The sequence below is a fragment of the Choristoneura fumiferana genome, chromosome 29, assembly GCF_025370935.1.
Source record: "Choristoneura fumiferana chromosome 29, NRCan_CFum_1, whole genome shotgun sequence".
Classification (NCBI taxonomy): Eukaryota; Metazoa; Arthropoda; class Insecta; order Lepidoptera; family Tortricidae; genus Choristoneura; species Choristoneura fumiferana.
The window spans coordinates 6928669-6947088 of NC_133500.1; the positions used below are offsets into that span (position 1 = coordinate 6928669).

Genomic DNA, 18420 nt, shown 5'->3' on the forward strand with positions numbered 1-18420 from the left:
TTAGAGTTTTCGGTGAGATATTTATTTATTGTTTTTGAAACTTAAAAAGCGATGTTAGTGTCTTGAAAAAAAAAAACTTAGTTTCTTTTTGTTTTGGTGTTTTGGCAAGCAAGGTTTAGTCTGGCTGAGTTTTGAAGGTTTTTGTAATTATTTATTACTATATAACTACATACTTAGTTAAAACTTATTTTTTTTCTTACAACAAGCAAGAGCCAAATGTGAAACAAAAATATTTTTTAATTATTTACAAAAAAAAGTCCGAAGGCTGCGAAAGCATCCGAAAAGCAGATATTTGTATGTAATACGAATGTTTGTTCTCGGGTCTCGAATGTTTAATATGTTATATTTAAGTATGTATTTTATCTATATAAGTATGTTTATCCGTCGCCTAGTATCCATAGTACAATTAAGCTTTGCTTAGTTTGGGACAAGGTCAATTTTGGTGTCAAGTGTTCCGTGATAATATTATATTTTTATTCTTTTTCATCATCATCATCCCAGCCTATATACGTCCCACTGCTGGGCACAGGCCTCCTCTCAGAACAAGAGGGCTTGAGCCATAATTCCCACGCGGGCCCAGTGCGGATTGGGAACTTCACACGCACCATTGAATTGCTTCGCAGGTTCGTGCAGGTTTCCTCACGATGTTTTCCTTCACCGCAAAGCTCGTGGTAAATTTCAAATGTAATTCCGCACATGAACTAAAAATATATTTTTTTATTATTTTTATTACAAAATAAAAATAGTTATGAATAAACTACCTACACAAACGACTACGCGAGTGTAAATATCGAATCACTTTACACAAAGCTTTATAAATATTGACATTTTGTGCTTAGTAGGTACTTTACACACAATTTCATCAGAAAATTCATAAAGTTTAGCTTAATTACTCATTCAGAAACAATATTAGATTGTGTTCGAAAAACAAGACAAGAATTAATTAAATATTTACGTTCACGAATCTTACAGACAGAATATGCATAATTAATATTCTTTATTTGGAACAATAGCACTTGTAATACATTAAAAAAGTGAAAACGATGCTACCTGAAAAAGTTCAAAACTGTGTCACAGATAGTAACGCCCCCCTCCTACGTAAAGTAATGAATAAGTTCCAAAATCAAGAACAAAAATAACAATTTGTGCAGTACTAAGAAAAATAAAAAGCTTAGAAAAATAAAAGTGATAAATCTACGTCCAATAAAGTGTTACTTGTTATGCTTAGTTCAATTTCTACAAATATTTTGCGTGGCAAACATTTTATGGCCATTTGTATTGTATTTTTTGTATTATTACTTCTGGTTCAATCCCACAAAAAAAACATTGGTACAAGTACGCAATGTTAAGGTTATAGGTACTAATACACATTCCTTAGTGTCACCATTTCCTCTATAGTCCGAAACACTCTTTAAAAAAATACAAACCTCAATTTTTCATTAAAGGTGTTGTATTAGAAAATGATTTCAAATCAACGAGCAATTAATGCCAAAACAACATTAATGTTTTATTGAAAATTACAGAATAACTTTTGTCATACAAACTTTTTTTTACAGTACTTACATTATCATTTATTAATCTAAATACAGTTCGCTCTGTATGGCCCTTATTGTATTGTCACCAAATTTATGGTATACATACATGCCTACCGGTACTCCACATACAGTCCGCTTGAAGAAATGTTTTTTTTATTATTTTAGACCCTAATAAAGATTCATACCGAGCACACGTTGTCTTAGTTAAAATCCCAACAAGCAAAAGCAGCCCTATCACTTCACTCCCATATGGTCCAAATCGAACCGGATTGCGCGACACCGACGGACGAGCGCCCGACCCGCGAGAACAAAAGCTGCTACCTGGATAGTCATTAGAGCGACCCGGCGATCGAAAAAGTGCAAGTTTAAAGTGCAATTATAATTACGCGTTATAACCTTGAGTGCGAGTGTGATAAATTTACGTTTTTTAACTTTGAACTTTGAGACTTTATGCATACCTAATACTTATAAAAAAGACTAAGTGAGTGACATTAACTAGTTAATGAGAAAAATAAAACGTATATCAAGTGAGTCGAAATATTTGAACTATTGCTTCTTGGGATTATTACGAGTGAGTACCTACTTTTCTAACTATGGCAGCACTGAAAACTCTTTTTTCGCTACAAGACGAGTCATTAGAAAATATAAAGAGAAGTGAGAAAAATTACAAAAAAACTGGGAAAGAAAGAATTAAACAACCGTATTTAGCGACGCGATTAGACGTACTTGAAAGAGAATATACTGAGTTTAAAGAAAGACATAAACAAATTATTTGTACAGCAGACAGAAGAGAAGATTATTTCACGGAAGAAAAATATGAGAATTTTGAAGAACTTTATGTGAATTATAAAACATTGTTATTGGAAGCTTTGCAATTATTACAAATATCGAGTTCATCAGCGCCCACCACCGCGGCGGCTAGTAATATTGCCAACAATTCTTGCGACGTGAAACTACCCAGAATAAATCTACCTACTTTTAGTGGCAAATATGAAGAATGGCAAACGTTTTATGATATGTTTTCATCATTAATTCATAAAAACAAGCAAATTACTTCCGTGCAAAAATTGCATTATTTAAAGGGAAATTTATCTGGAGAAGCATTAAATTTATTACGTAATTTTTCCACTACAGAAGCGAATTATGAGGAGGCATGGAAACAATTAGTAAAACGTTATGATAACAAACGATATAATTGTAACGCGGTTATGAGAAATTTATTTGCATTAAAGAAAATACACACTGAGTCGTCTGATTCGATAAGACAGTTACTTGACACTACGAGTACTTGCTTGAAATCATTGCAGAATATGAGTATTGACACTAGCACATGGGACACCATTATTGTATTTTTGGTTGTTTCCAAGTTGGATCCAGAGTCAACGAAGCAGTGGGAACAATATCTCAATGTTAAGGTCTTTGATGATTTACCGACCTGGGAACAGCTACAAGAGTATTTAGAGTCCCGATTTAGGTCTTTAGAGATGTTGAACCACAACGTAACACGCACGTCACAACCTACGAAGCCTGTAGCGAAAGCTAAAACGTTTCATACTTCAATGCAGAATAAACCAAAAACTAATGAAATGAGTTGTGCGATGTGTCATGAAAACCACTATATTTATCATTGCAAGCAATTTGGGCTCATGACACCAAAAATCAGGCAAGATTTCGTGCAAACACATGGATTGTGTTTTAACTGTCTGTCACCTACCCACTCGGCAGTTAAATGTCGTCAGTCACAAAATTGTAGAAAATGCGGAAGAAGACACCATACCATGCTGCACTTCGAGCGAGAAAATAACCAGAGCGAGCAGGGAGCAGCACGAGCGATTGAGACTGCAATGACGGCGCCACCGGGTGATCAACGACACGAGAGACCGAGCACTTCATCAGGTGACGCACACGTTACTTCAGCGTTTTCGAGAGGAGAGTTGCAACCTAACAGCGTTCTACTGGCAACGGCTAGAGTTAAGGTATTTAATTTAGCTGGTAGTCAACAAATTATTAGAGCTTTACTGGATCAAGGGTCCCAGGCATCTTTTGTTAGTGATGCTACTGTACAATTACTTGGCCTTGTGCGTAAGCCAGTAAGTGGCTGGGTGTCAGGCCTGGGAGATGGTCGTATGAGAATTAAATACACGGTTTCACTACGCGTAAAATCACTTTATGATTCAGCGAGTTCAATTGAGGTACATGCATATGTGTTACATTCTTTAACATCTTTACTCCCAGCAACCAAACTTAAGGTATCTGAGTGGACAGATATTGAGAACCTACCTTTGGCAGATCCTACGTATGCAACACCAGGTAAGATTGATATTCTCCTAGGTGCAGAGGTTTACAGCGAAATATTGATAGACGGAATAGTCAAACAAGCTCAAGGAAGCTTGATTGCACAAAACACAATATTTGGATGGATTTTGTCTGGAAGAGCATTGCGAGAGAGGAAGGAGTTGACAAATGTTATGAGTTTACATGTTCAAATCAAAGAGGATGATCTACTGAGAATGTTTTGGGAAATGGAGAACGAGCCTAACCTAATACAAAGGAAGATGAGTGAGAATGAAAAAGCATGTGAAGATTTTTTCAATGCAACAGCAATGAGAGACGATGAGGGCAGATTTGTGGTACGACTACCTTTTACGTCAGATGATCCTAAGTGTCAATATGGCAATTCGAGAGATATCGCTGCAAAGAGGCTAGAAGCATTAGAGAAAAGACTGCTACGAGATCCGGCACTAAGAGAAGAATACAACAAAGTCTTTGCAGAATACATTAGTTTAAATCACATGAAAGCTGTTGACAAGAATGAATTAGAAGATCCTAAGGCAGTCTATCTTCCACACCATCCTGTGGTGAGAGAGGACAAAGAAACCACCAAACTCAGAATAGTATTTAATGCTTCTAGCAAAGGCACTAATAACGTGTCTCTAAACGATGATCTTCTGGTTGGCCCAAAGCTACAGCAGGATCTGAGGCACATACTTATGAGATGGAGAAACCACAAGGTTTGCGTTGTCGCTGATATTGTTAAAATGTATAGGATGGTTCGTGTAGTGGATGAAAATACAGATTTTCAAAGAATTCTGTGGAGATTCACTGCGAAAAAGCCCGTACAACACTACAAACTACTCCGATTAACATTCGGCACAGCATGCGCGCCATATTTGGCAGTTAAGTCATTGCAAAGGCTTGCAGATTTAGAAGAAAAAAAGTATCCATTGGCTGCGGGAATAACAAAGACTGATTTCTATATGGATGACTTAATAACAGGAGCTGAGACTGAATCTGAAGCTTTGAAGATATATAATGAAATGAATGGGTTAATGAAAGCAGGGGGATTTGAACTCCAAAAATGGAACAGTAACAGCAAAACATTTTTACAAACCATTGGTTTGAGTCATGAGAATACTCAGCAATCGGAGCAGATCAAACTAAACAAATCAATCAAGGTTCTTGGTGTGAGTTGGAGCAGAGAATCTGATAATTTTGAATACACGTTAAACCTCCCTGAAACTAAAGAGCCGATTACTAAAAGACAAGTCCTCTCTGATGTTGCAAAACTGTACGATCCTCTTGGCTGGATCGCTCCGGTTGTTGTTATGGCTAAAATATTTATTCAAAAGCTTTGGCTATCTGGTCTTGAATGGGATGAATGTTTAAATGAGGATTTGCGGAGACAGTGGCTGACATACAAAAGCTTGTTGGAGGATTTAACGCAACTTAAATTACCGAGGTGGTTAAATGTTACACGAGACTCAAAAACTGAACTGCATGTCTTTTCAGACGCGTCAAAGTCTGCTTTTGCAGCAGCTGTATACGCTCGTGTCATAGATGAGTCAAACAAAGTCCATGTACATTTGATCACAGCAAAGACCAAAGTAGCTCCTATAGAAAAGGAAATTTCGATTCCCAGACTTGAGTTGTGTGGTGCCACCTTGGCTGCCAAACTGATCAGCGAAGTTTCACAGGTCATGGAGATACCGAAGGAGAATTTATATGCTTGGTCCGACTCCACCATAGTCTTGGCATGGCTCAAAGGAGGCTCAAGTCGTTGGACTACTTTTGTTAGTAATCGAGTGTCCACGATTCTTAATATTTTGGACTTAGAGCAATGGGGTCATGTTTCTACAGAGTCAAATCCCGCGGACTGTGCCTCACGTGGCTTACAGCCGAAAGATTTGATGGCGCACCCGTTATGGTGGACAGGACCTCAGTGGCTGGCACAGCCAACAATACAGAGGAATGACAAGTTCGTAGAAGACACAGACGAGGAAGTAAGAGTCAAGTCTTTGACTGTTTTATTGAACAATCAGGATCACTTTATTTGGTCAAGATTTTCATCATTAACGAGATTATTAAGAGTCATATCATACTGTAGAAGAATTTTGAACTTAAAAATACCTAAAACTGAAAGAGTGAAGCTAACAAAATGTATAACATTAGAAGAGGCAAATGCAACTTTACTGGCATGTATCAAACAACTTCAAGATCATGAATTTGAGGACGACATAAAACAGTTAAAGACTCGAGGACGCGTACTCAAAAGGAGTAGCCTACGCACTCTTTGTCCTTTTTTTGATGAAAAGGGGATATTAAGAGTTACTGGTCGCATAACAAATTCGGATGCAAGCTATGCTACAAGACATCCAATAATCATGCCTGCTAAGAGTCATCTTACCAAGCTGATAATTCTTGATGCACACCATCAAACATTGCATGGCGGTCCACAATTGATGCATAATTATCTCCGAGCTAAATATTGGATTTTACAGGGTAAGGAACGAGTCAAGAAGATATACAGAGAATGTGTAATTTGTTTGCGATATTCGTCAAAGAAGACAAGTCCATTTATGGGTTTTCTACCTGAAGCTAGACTTAAACCTAGTAAGCCGTTCAAATCTACCGGCGTGGACTATTGCGGTCCTATACAGATCAGATTTTCACCTGGCCGAGGAGCAAAATCATATAAAGGGTACATATGCCTTTTTATTTGCATGGTGACCCGAGCTGTGCACTTAGAAGCTGTAACTGACTTGACTGCGAAAGGATTCATTGCAGCTTTTCGACGTTTCACTTCTCGAAGAGGCCATTGCCAAGATTTATACAGTGACAATGCCACTAATTTTGTGGGAGCGGATAAAGAACTGCAAGAAATGTTCAACAGTGCTAAGTCATCTCTGTCTGATGATATAGCTACTTCACTCATGTTGGAACGTACCAAGTGGCATTTCATACCGCCCCATGCTCCAAATTTTGGGGGTCTGTGGGAGGCAGGGGTGCGTTCTACAAAAACGCATCTGCGTAAAGTGCTTGGAAATAGTACCCTCACCTATGAAGAGTTGGCGACAGTTTTGACGCAAGTGGAAGCTTGTTTGAATTCGAGACCAATAACTTTGCTAAGTGACGATCCAAACGACCCTCTTCCCTTGACGCCAGGCCACTTTCTAGTAGGTGAACCGTTGTTAAATATAGCCGACGAAGACCACTCAATATGTAATATTCCATCTTTGGATAGATGGCGCTTAACGCAAAAAATTGTAAGAGATTTTTGGAATAGATGGTATAAAGAGTATTTGGTCAATCTTAATCAACGGTATAAATGGAACACTAAAGGTTCTGAGCCTGAAATTAATGATATTGTTATTCTAAAGGAAGACAATCTTCCACCCGCTAAATGGGTTTTAGGTAAAATTACTGAAAAACACACTGGACCTGATAATGTAACTCGTGTTGTATCAGTAAAAACTAAGTCCGGAGTGTTTAAGCGTCCACTTTCCAAAATTTGTATAATTACTAAATAGTTTCCTTTGACCTTTGTATTTACATTGCATGCTGTAGGTATCTAGGTACTAAGTTATACAAGTCACCAGTAAAATCAAGTTTTCCTTGTAAATTAGTAGTTCCATGTGGTGATCATGAGTTTTTTTTTACGAAACCATGGGTTGTTAAGACTTTGTTCATGATGTGTTACGGTGGGCGGCTCTTGTGGGTTAAATTATATAAGATAAACTAGTTAATATCTATAATCGAGCTGACTTCCCTTTGTTTTGCATTGTACTTAACTTCAATTTTTAGTAGAAATTGTTAACTGTTTATAGTCTAAGTCTATTGATGTTAACTTTTTTAATTTAGGAAAACTTGCTTGTAAGCTATTTTATAATTACTTAAGAACTACGTTCTTGGTGGGCGGAATGTTTAGTTAAAACTACACGGTTATGTGTCGAGGGCTATACATACATGCCTACCGGTACTACACATACAGTCCGCTTGAAGAAATGTTTTTTTTATTATTTTAGTTGCTAATAAAGATTCATACCGAGCACACGTTGTCTTAGTTAAAATCCCAACAAGCGAAAAGCAGCCCTATCACTTCAACAGCTACGGAACCCTATTTTGGGTGTGCCCAACATGCTCTTGGCCGGTTTTTTAACATATATTTTTAATTTTGAATACTGTTACTGATTCCAAAATTAACTGCCCCAAAAATATTTTCAGAGTTAAATACTAAAACAGGACTTATCACGCTAGTAATATTTACTTCGACGTTTCGACCTCATTGCACTGGTCGTGGTGTAGCTTGTCACGTTTGCTTTGTTTGTTCGAGTGAAAATCAGGAAAGCTTAAAACATATTTTCAGACTTTTTTATATGTATAACAATGGTTTTGAAATAGTTTCACCTGTGAGTTGAATGCTCCAAAAATATTAAAATGTGTAAAAAAATATTTTTCTAATAAATTGTATACAGGGAGTCTCTGACCATGGGGCTTTAAATCCAGGGTTCGATACTACTATCATAACTGAGCTACTTTTGTTTTGCTATTTTTAAAAATATGACCACTATTTTTTTTTAAATTTTTTCAATGTAATTTTCAATGTATGCTTGATACAATACTAAATTGACGGCACAGGATAATTTATCCTTAGAGATGTCAAATAAATGCCAAAAATTATTTCAAGGCCCCCGTACGAAGACACAGCGATAACACCGCCATGTCCGATACATTGATTTAACAATTAAAATTTGAGGATCAATCCTAAATAATCTAAATTTATGTTATTTGAAAATGTTACAAAACAAAAGTAGCTTAGTTTTGTGAGTAGAATCGAACCTTGAATTTAAAGCCCCACGGTCAGAGACACCCTGTATTATAATTTCGCCAATTCAGACAAAATAAAGCATTCAGGCTATAATCTACTATTGTTTATAGCCTGAATGCTAATGCTATTATTATAATGCTACGAGTATTTGTTTTTAAGAGCAGAACGTTTGCTCACTGTAATCTAAGATTTTTTTTATATTTATATAATATTGTATTAGACGCATTAACATGCCATACATTAATTCGCACATGTACGGAACTCTACGCTGCGCTTTGCTTGACACGCACTTGGACCCATTAAAAATTTTTTTTTTTATCCTTATCACAATCACCTCCCGTAAAACAAACTACATTCCTTTTTTTATTTACATCTACAATAATTCTGACTAGTTCCATATGGAGCTCCGCTATTGTCAAAGGCGTCACGTAGTCTCTTTACGACCCTCCATATTTGACGTAAAAATGTTTACGGGGGCAGATAAAAAACAAAACACAACCACAATTTTGGCTGACTGATGGCACGGAGGTTACGTTGTGTGTTATTAAAGCAACTGGCATCAACTGGGGGTTAGATTTTAATAATAAGAATGAAAGAAAGAAAATAGCAAAAATATTATTACAAACTAGCTGTTGCTCGCGGCTTCGCCCCTGTTGTAGTTTTCTTTTTAAATTTTCTTCCACAAAAACCTTCTCCTGACAATAACGAATACAACAAAAAATATTTAGTGAAATCGGTCCAGCCGTTCCCGAGTTTTGCGGTTAGCAACATATTTTACGATTAATTTGTATTAATTATATAGATTTACAACATATAAAATCCATTCTATCCAATAGAGTGTAGTAGTAGTTCTACAACTATTGAAAATAATTTGTATTGCGATTTTTATTATAGTTTAAAAGAACATGAAACTACCGTGAGACTCACTCATATTAAATATAATGACCCGGATAATTCACATGTTGCACGTGCGCGTGTTGCAGCAGCCGCTGAGTCGCGTTGCTCCGAAGACGAAGGGCTACGGATTAGCCCGAAACGTGTCGAGCTAAACTCGATTTAAGACGTGAGTTATCCGGGTCATTATATTTAATATAGTTTAAAAGATTTATTGGACAAGCAATGTATTGCGAAAACCGTCATTTTGTTACGTGACAGGCGATGGCGCTGTCAGGCGAATATGCCAGGCGATGCCGTACATTGAAAATACCATTGCATTTTTTTTAGAATAATCATACCTAATAATGAAATTACTTAATTTTTGAAAGCTGCAGAACTAAAGTAGTTCCATTTGAGTAGCAGAACCTGTGTTATGAACAGGGCATGTGTAACACCCCAGCAGTTTTTGTCAATAGGTGGTATAGGCCGCGGCCTAGGGCGGCAGCGGCTTAGGGGCGCCAACGAGAAAATTATTATTTAGAAAGTTACATAGGGCGGCGGATATAAAGTGGCCTACACTCCTAAAAAACATAAATCCGCCACTGCACCCCAGCGTTAATTTTCAGCTACGAGTCCCTCGGGGACACTCGAACCGCCAAAATTACAGACTCCACACTAATTACTACATAATTATAAATATCTATTAAAAACACTACATGAATATGGTATTAAATTATCCAGTACCCTTAGTGTAAGTTTTCGGTTGTCTCGATCGGCGGTCGCGTTAAAATCTCTTTACCATCAGGAACAGCCCAGCTTTGCGCCGTTCATGTCCATACCGCGAGCGATCGAGGCGTATTTTATAAAAATTTAAAAGGGCACAGTTCTAAATGAAACATGAAAACATGAATGAATTTAACAACATGCGTGGATCCTACTTTATGTGTTGTATTTTTTTTCTGCCTCTCCCCCGGTGACATCACTAATGTTTACAAACTTTGGAATTTTGGTGTGAAATAGGGTTACCTACAGTGCAAAAACTTAAAAAAATAAAGTTTGGTTTTCTTTGATTGGCTACATCTCCAGGCTGAAAATCCGAAACGAACTAAATGAATAAATTATTGAAAATCTCAAAGTACTCTGAAAAAACGTGTGTTTTTGTCCTTGTTTCGCGGAGAAAAGCTGACTTTCAAATATTAAGGTATATAATATAAAGCCACATCAAGTATATAGCATGTTTGGACATTTAACGGTATGCTAATATTACGAACTTGATGTTTTTTTATTGTCAATCGTAAATCGTGTAATTTTGATGATTTGTTTTTTCAACTCTGCTATAAAAGTGAGTAAAAAGTGTATTTTTATCACTCTATAACATTTCACTGTCAATAAAATATTGTAATATTTTTAGTTTGTTTATTCGTCATAGACGTAAAAGGGTTCAAAAAATATTTCACAAAACTGGTTCAGTGCGAGTCGAACATGTGCAACTGGGGTTCCGTACAAATTCAAGCGCATGCTTTTTTATGTTAGAAAAGGCAAACGATCATGCGGGCATAAGTGCGTATGTCAAAATATATAACGCCGTATTTGTAAAAAAAACCGTGTTAGCAGAGCCCTCCTTCGATGCAAAAAGTATGCAGTTTGGGGTAATTTTATATTGGTTAGTCGTGTCAGGACCCTTAATTTTTATTAAAAATTTGTTTTCCATGTACTGGTAACAGCGTAATTATGTGCATGACTGAATAAATAAATAAAGATATCACTGTGAGTAATATTAAAAATATTGACTCGGATAACTCTTGTCTTAAATCGAGTTTTTTTTTTATATGAGTGAATCTCACGGTAGTTTCATGTGCAAAATTGTGAATAATATTAGCAGCCCAACTTTTAGAGCTCTTGAGATAAACATCCTGTAGATCCTGAAGAACAGACGGACAGACAGACGGATGGACAGTGCAGCGACATTTTGTTTTGTGACACGTTTGTGCTCTTCGGGTACGGAACCCTGAAAACAGTATTTTTCGACCTTTTGCCGCGTTAGAGGTCCAATGTTTTTGTATTTTCCTAAACTACCCCGCTTCCCTTACTTTAGCATAATACCACTGAGATTGTTTGGCGAAACGTCGGGGTGTAAGGGACATGAATTTATATGCGTTATTGACCTTTCTGTGGTGTTTATACGACGAGGGACTGGTTGACGGAAAACAATTTAAAAAAAGGGATGTACAGTCGTACGAACTGATTCATGTATCAGGATGGAACCTTGCAATAATCAATTTCGGTATGATTTCCTTAACAAAAGTATGGGATATCAACATTACATAAGTACTCAGCACAAAGGTTCCACTCATTATGCAAACAACTGAATTGTGACCTAATTTGGAAACTTTTTATAAAAAAAGTCACATGTAATGCATAAATTCATTCTTAAACTTACAATGTCTGCATTATAATGCTTTAATAATAATGCTTTTATTGATATAACTGTTGGATTACATTAGTTAAGGTTAGGATCTCCTAGTAGGTACCGTAAGACACCTGTGTCAGGAGACCCCGCTCCTCCAAGAATAGATAAATTTGACCAGCATACAGTCTACATAGCATATTTTTTTTTATCTGATTGCCTAAAAGTAATGCATCAATATAGTGACATGCTTGAGCATAGTGCGTGCATGCATGTGTGTGTGTGTGTGTGTGTGTGTGTGTGTGTGTGTGTGTGTGTGTGTGTGTGTGTGTGTGTGTGTGTGTGTGTGTGTGCATTGCTTACTATAATTGCGTTGTTCAATAAAAAGTTATTGTATTGTAATGGTAACAGCAGATATGATTGGTTATTTTGGAGTCTTTTTGTATTTTAGTGCTGCTGCTTAAGTAGCGTAGTAGAAAAAAGCAACCTGAGATTTGTGTGCATAGGAGAAATTTGTATCTAGACTTCTGTCCAGCGGTGGTGTGGGGTTATAGCACACAGCACGGAATGCTGAGGACCTGGGCTCGATTCCCAGCGCTGGTCTCTTTTTCTGGTTTTTCTGTGCATCCATGTCTCAGTTTGTATTTTCAACTTAAAAGTTGTTTACCACATTGGTGATAGTAGACCAAAAACCTTTTTTCCAAATGTAGGGTGGCGTTGAGCAACGGATTTGAATGAACGTCCTAAATAGACCTTTTATTGTGCCAAAGATCCCGGAAAGGGTTCTGATAGGATACAAGTGAGCGGTAAATTGTACTTTGTTGTGAATAGTTAGGCATTGAGAGAAATTCCACTAACATCTACAATTCGAGAGTGTGTTGTACAATCACCAGCATTAATATCTGCCACAGCGGAGCGTGCAAAAATATCTGACACGTCCTTCCGGCCCTAGAAATAGAGTCGTATTAGATGTTTATGCACGCTTGTTGTGTCAGATATTGGTGCTGGTGACTGTGCGAGTGCTTGCATGTGCAGTTGCGTGTTTCAATGTGTATTTGGGCACATTATTCTTAAACATAGCTACAATTAAACTTAAATGAAACAGCCACCATTTTATATTTTCATTACATAGCTCTTTTTAGGGTTCCGGAGCCAAAATGGCAAAAACGGAACCCTTATAGTTTCGCCATGTCTGTCGTCGGTCTGTCTGTCTGTCCGTCCGTCTGCGGCTTTGGTCAGGGACTATCAATGCTAGAAAGCTAGAAAGCTGTAATTTTGCATGGATACCATATGTAAGCTATGCCGACAAAATGCCGAAAAAACGAAAAAAAAAATTTTTTAGGGTATCTCCCATAGACGTAAAGTGGGGTGATTTTTTTTTTCATCTAACCTATAGTGTGGGGTATCTTTGAATAGGTATTTTAAAACCATTAGGGGTTTGCTAAGATGATATTTCGTTCATTGATTTTTTTGCGAAATATTCATCTTTAAAGTAAAAAAATCATTAAAATCGAGCGTCCCCCCCCTCTCTAAAATCTAAACCGGTGTGTGGAAAAATTTGAAAAAACTCAGGATGGTAGTAAGTATATTCAGCTTACAAGGAAAACTATAACGGTTAAGTTTTCTTGAGAATTATTAGTAGTTTAAGAGTAAATAGCAACCTAAAGGTATAAAATATACCTAAACTTGGAAGATACCTATAAAATACTTATTTAAAAAAACAATGCTATGGAACCATATTTATTTATTGTCAAGCCATGGAACACAGTAAATATTTTGGGCGTGTTCGACACGCTCTTGGCAGGTTTTTTGATATTATGATACAATATATATTCTAACGACGAGCCTAGGGACTTAACGATTAACAAAACGAGTATAGTAATTAAATACCTCAACGTTTCATTCACACCGCAAAGAACAAGTAGACTCGACTCGTCTACCCACTTGTGACCACAGCCACTGCAATGTGGCAAAAAACGTCGAAGAAATTAGGTACTGTAAATAGGTGTATAAGTGAAAATCACAAAAGTTTATAAATATAAAATTTACTCTCAATTCGGGAAAATAGGAGGTTTTATAATGCGTGTATAATACGGTATTTGACTATTTTGTATACCTATGTTTTATAAATTAAAACTACACAATGTCTGTTATCGAGTAGAGAAACAATTTTTAAGCTACCTTTACAAATAACAAAGTTATAAAGGTTTGAAATTTAAGATTAGACAGAGAAAGACATACTGGCATGTGACGTCACACGCCAGTAGCGCCATACTTGCTGTATAGAGAAAAGCGTTTGAGAAAGTGACAGGTATATAGATTTTTTTAAAAATCACTATAAATCCAATTTTCAACCGATTTAAGTTTAATCTTCGCTAAATATTGTCTGTATATCTATATTTTCATAATAATATTATGATATGGCAAATTCAGGAGTTGTCAAATACCGTATTTCTTAGCGATCGATTAAGTAGGTAGTTTAGGCGTGAAAACGAAATACTTCAACAATAGAACAGCAAAAAATTAGCATGTGTAACGGTAGCTTACTGGTACTTCGGGTACTAGCAAGCTTATAAGCATGCTAGTAACGAGCTTGTGTAAAGCAGCCTTAAGCTTCATAGTCAACGGATTGGCCGTGCCAAGGTCTTTTCCAGTAACTTAAACACTAAAAACCGATTTGACTCTCCCCTTCTCTCAAATACCGTTTTCCTCACAATGTAGGGCTTAAAAGGTGAAACCATAGGCCCCATACGACGCTACCCGATTGCCAAATTACCCATTTTATGGGCTGCTCGTTTGAAAAAATGATGTCGTTTTCACTATATTTTTCCCTTTATCATTTCATAAAAAAGAGCGAGTGCTTCCTTCAATTATGCGAGAATTTTGGAGCTTGATGTAGGGTTCATTTGAGTGATTTTCTCTTTTAATTTGCTACACTCTTTACAGAACTGTTCGTTGGTTAATTATCAGTAGTGAAACTTTATGGTGACTTTCTTGGGAACATATTGTGGTGCTCTCCCCTTATATTCCATGCAGTGCTGGAGTCCGCAGTTTAACCCTAGGTTGAATTTAAAAACAACCAAACGTCAGAACTAAACGAATACTGTGGGGAGAATTGACAGCAATTGCTGTAGTCACAAACTAAGTTAAAAACTTTACTATGGCAACGAATAAACATATGATTTACATATCTAAATACGTACTTTAATACAGCCATCCGACTCAAGCACAACCACCTTGTATTTTTCATATAAATAACCGCCCCGACCCTGGACCCCTGGCCCTGGCCCTGGAACTCCAGCTTCATATTCAGGTTCTCTAAACACTTGGCTATGCAGTCGTCATGATTCTATTTGCTCGCTGTAGAATTACATTTTACCCGCGGGTTTGTTCAGGTGAAAATTTTAACCTGAGAGATTAAATTAAATTAAGGGAATTTACTGAATTTCCGTAAGGATTCCCAAAAAACTACATGATTTGTATTTCATTTATAAAGAGTCCCATGTGTAAAGTTTGATGCCTTTACACTATTGATGATGCGTACACGATCTCTTGGAAAATTAAAACAAGTTAGCTTGAGTATTATTCCTAAGATCCAGCCGTTTGCATACAATATTTCATCCAAACCTGTCTAGTAATTTTATGCAGAAAAATAAGTTTTTGGTAAAAATGACATTTTTAATACAAGCTTTATTTTGCTGACTGTAGTTTTTATTAACTGTACCTGTATTTTCATCCAAATTACATTTGAATACCAAATTTTAAGTCGATGCCATTAACCATTGAAGAGTTCCATCCTGTGGAGACGATCCTGGCCGGACTACCAGCATGCCACTACCAGATTATTGTATTGTCACGTAATTTACACAAGTATTCCAAATTTCAAGTCAATCTGACTATACTGGAAGTTGGTCAAATTTAACTTCCAAGATTTGATTACAGACACACTGACGTACAACGGGAGAGGTAAAACTAAATATAAGCTTGTAAAATAGCTATGTTGCTTTTTTTTGATCATTACACACACGCACACATGTCCAAGTGCACACACACGACTTAAAATTTCATCATCATTATGTTATCAGTGGTATGGACGTCCACTATTGGACATAGGTCTCCCCCATAGACCTCCAGATGCTTCGGTTAGACGTGGCCTGCACCCACCGTGAACCCGCGGCTTTAACCAGGTCATCCGTTCCGTCCATCTCGTTGGTGGACGTCTTACGCTGCGCTTGCCGATCCGCGGTCTCTACTCGAGAACCTTTCGGTTCCAACGGCCATCTGTTCTTTATGCTATATGATCTGCCCATTGCCACATCAACGAGCTAATTCGCTTGATTATGTCGGTGACCAATGTGCTTCTACGTCCTCATTTCTGATTAGAACCCGAACAAAAACTCATCATAATTACCCACAGCATTCTCCAGATAAAATCGACGCAGCAATCATAAACGGATATTGCCTCACCTTAGCTCTGAGTTACGCGTTTTACGCATAAAGAAATTTTACGCCGCCGCGGATATAAGGCAATTGTGATTCATCTGCTATACCGACATGCACATAAATGTTTATCGGTGCTGGGGGCGTGGGGCTAAGGAACTAGCGGGAGGGCGTTTTCGCTAAAAAGAAAAGATCATAGCAGTGGTAATGATGAACAAAACGAAAAAAGTATTTAACTAAATTCGGAAAAATGCTAGTTAAACTCGCTTGAAAAGGGTCCGTCCGTACATTTTTTTTTTGTCTAATGCTTAATTTATATTTAAATCATAAGAAAAGAATATTGTATAAACTAACAATACTTGGATCTACCTACTCAGTTATCCGAAAAATTTTTTTTTTTTTTTTTGATTTGCTATAAGAAAAAAAATGTTACTTCTCCCGCTGTTTTCCTAGCCCCAGGCTCGCCAGGGAGCCGAGGGGCGCACGCGCTTCAGTTATCGGTTATTGCCGTAACTATTGTTATGTTTGCCGGTTTTTCTCTACGCATCCGCCTTGGAATCGTTTAATTTTAACCTCAGACTTCGGTGGGTTTATTAAAAAAATTGTTTTGTTTACAACAAAAAAGTATTGTGGCAGTGCTGCGTCACTCCATGCAATAGATACTGTTGCCATGCTGTGATTTTGTTCTATTTAGCAGTCGAAAATGTACTCTGTGTCTGCTATTTGGGCCAATCAACTATTTTATCGACACTTTGGGCGTCTCCTGCGTTACCAAAATTGTCTCTGGCGTTCCAACAAGATATTTCACAGTTTAATAGCTTAAACTTACGTAGGATGGCATGTATTCATGTACACCATGTATTAAATTACAGAAAAAACATGTTTACTTACAAAAATCTGCAATTGTTTGAAAAATGTCGCGGACAGATTAGTGTCGGTAAAAAAGTTGATTGGCCCATTAACACCGGCGGCGGTGGTGAGCTAGTTTGTGACTGTACCGGTTATCAAAATCGAACATAGGATCTATTGCTACGTAGAAAATATTATTATAAACGAGACTAAAGATGGTTCTCTGCCTTTTCAAATATTTTTTTTTTCCAAATGTTTAATTTGCCAACTGTTTTATTTCCCAATTCCAAGTCATGATTTTCCCTGAAACCATATTATTTTCGGAGCTTTCATAGAACAAACCAAACCTAACCTACTGTGTTCTGTAAAAGCAAACACTGGAAAAGATTTTGAGTTTCGGAGAAAATTGAGAGTTGGGAAATTAAAAAGTTGGCAAATTAAACATTTGGCAAACAATTATTGTGCGAAAAAGCAGAACCCGACTTAGTTAATATTCTCAGGATTATAGTAAACAAATATCACGAGACATTTGACACCAATAGAAGTAGTCCCAAAGTAAGCAGTCTACAATGTGCTATGGGTAAACAACAAACAAGCAAGCATTTGTATTTTTCCCACATAATGTCTGCCCTTATTGGGGAAAACCCTTTGTAGTCAGGTTCTATAATCATTCTGGGATTTAGTCATCTAACTAACCAATGGTTTGACTTATGCTTACTTGCCTGTTTCACAGTCATGCCGTCTCTGTTTTGTTCGAATAGCCGGAGACGGCGTCACATTTATCCGTCAAATAAAATTAATCAATGGGTACTTAAACAGGCTCTAAGTCTCTCAAGCTGAAGATCGTGTGTTCAAACGCAAGCTCGTAACATATGATTTTTTTCGGAATCTATATCTGAAATTACATCTTGGCAGAATCTATATACATGCCTGTATTTCTGAGAAGCTATTGAGATATGCATGAAGTTATCAATCTACAATGGGTCCGCGTGATGACTACAATCCCAAACCCTCTAATTATGTTAGGAAGCCTATGCTCAGCTGTGGGACTTAAGTCCGAAGACGAATGACAAGAGGAATACAAATATTATGACAGCTTGTCAAAAGCGCGAGGCAACTAACGCTTTTAAAATTATATCCATTGTCTTATTACCTATAGGCAAATCCGCTTATCTACCATGCGCAAATACCCCTATCTGCACTGAGTG

The 18420-nt window shown here is 37.1% G+C and overlaps 1 protein-coding gene across 1 annotated transcript; it reads left to right on the plus strand.

Moving 5' to 3' along the window:
- Window positions 1-3313: 3313 nt before the first annotated feature.
- LOC141444072 (uncharacterized) lies at window positions 3314-7342 on the plus strand. The gene is made up of 2 exons (XM_074109506.1): window positions 3314-3431; window positions 3771-7342. Exons 1-2 carry the CDS (start codon window positions 3314-3316, stop codon window positions 7340-7342), a joined length of 3690 nt encoding a protein of 1229 aa, XP_073965607.1.
- Window positions 7343-18420: the final 11078 nt, after the last annotated feature.

Excerpts from the sequence above, each read along its gene's own strand:
- LOC141444072 (XM_074109506.1), top strand. The coding sequence starts at position 3,314 with ATGCTGCACTTCGAGCGAGAAAATAACCAGAGCGAGCAGGGAGCAGCA. Across the intron at positions 3,432-3,770 it reads GAGACCGAGCACTTCATCAG|CAACCAAACTTAAGGTATCT; the intron begins GTGACGCACACG and ends CTTTACTCCCAG.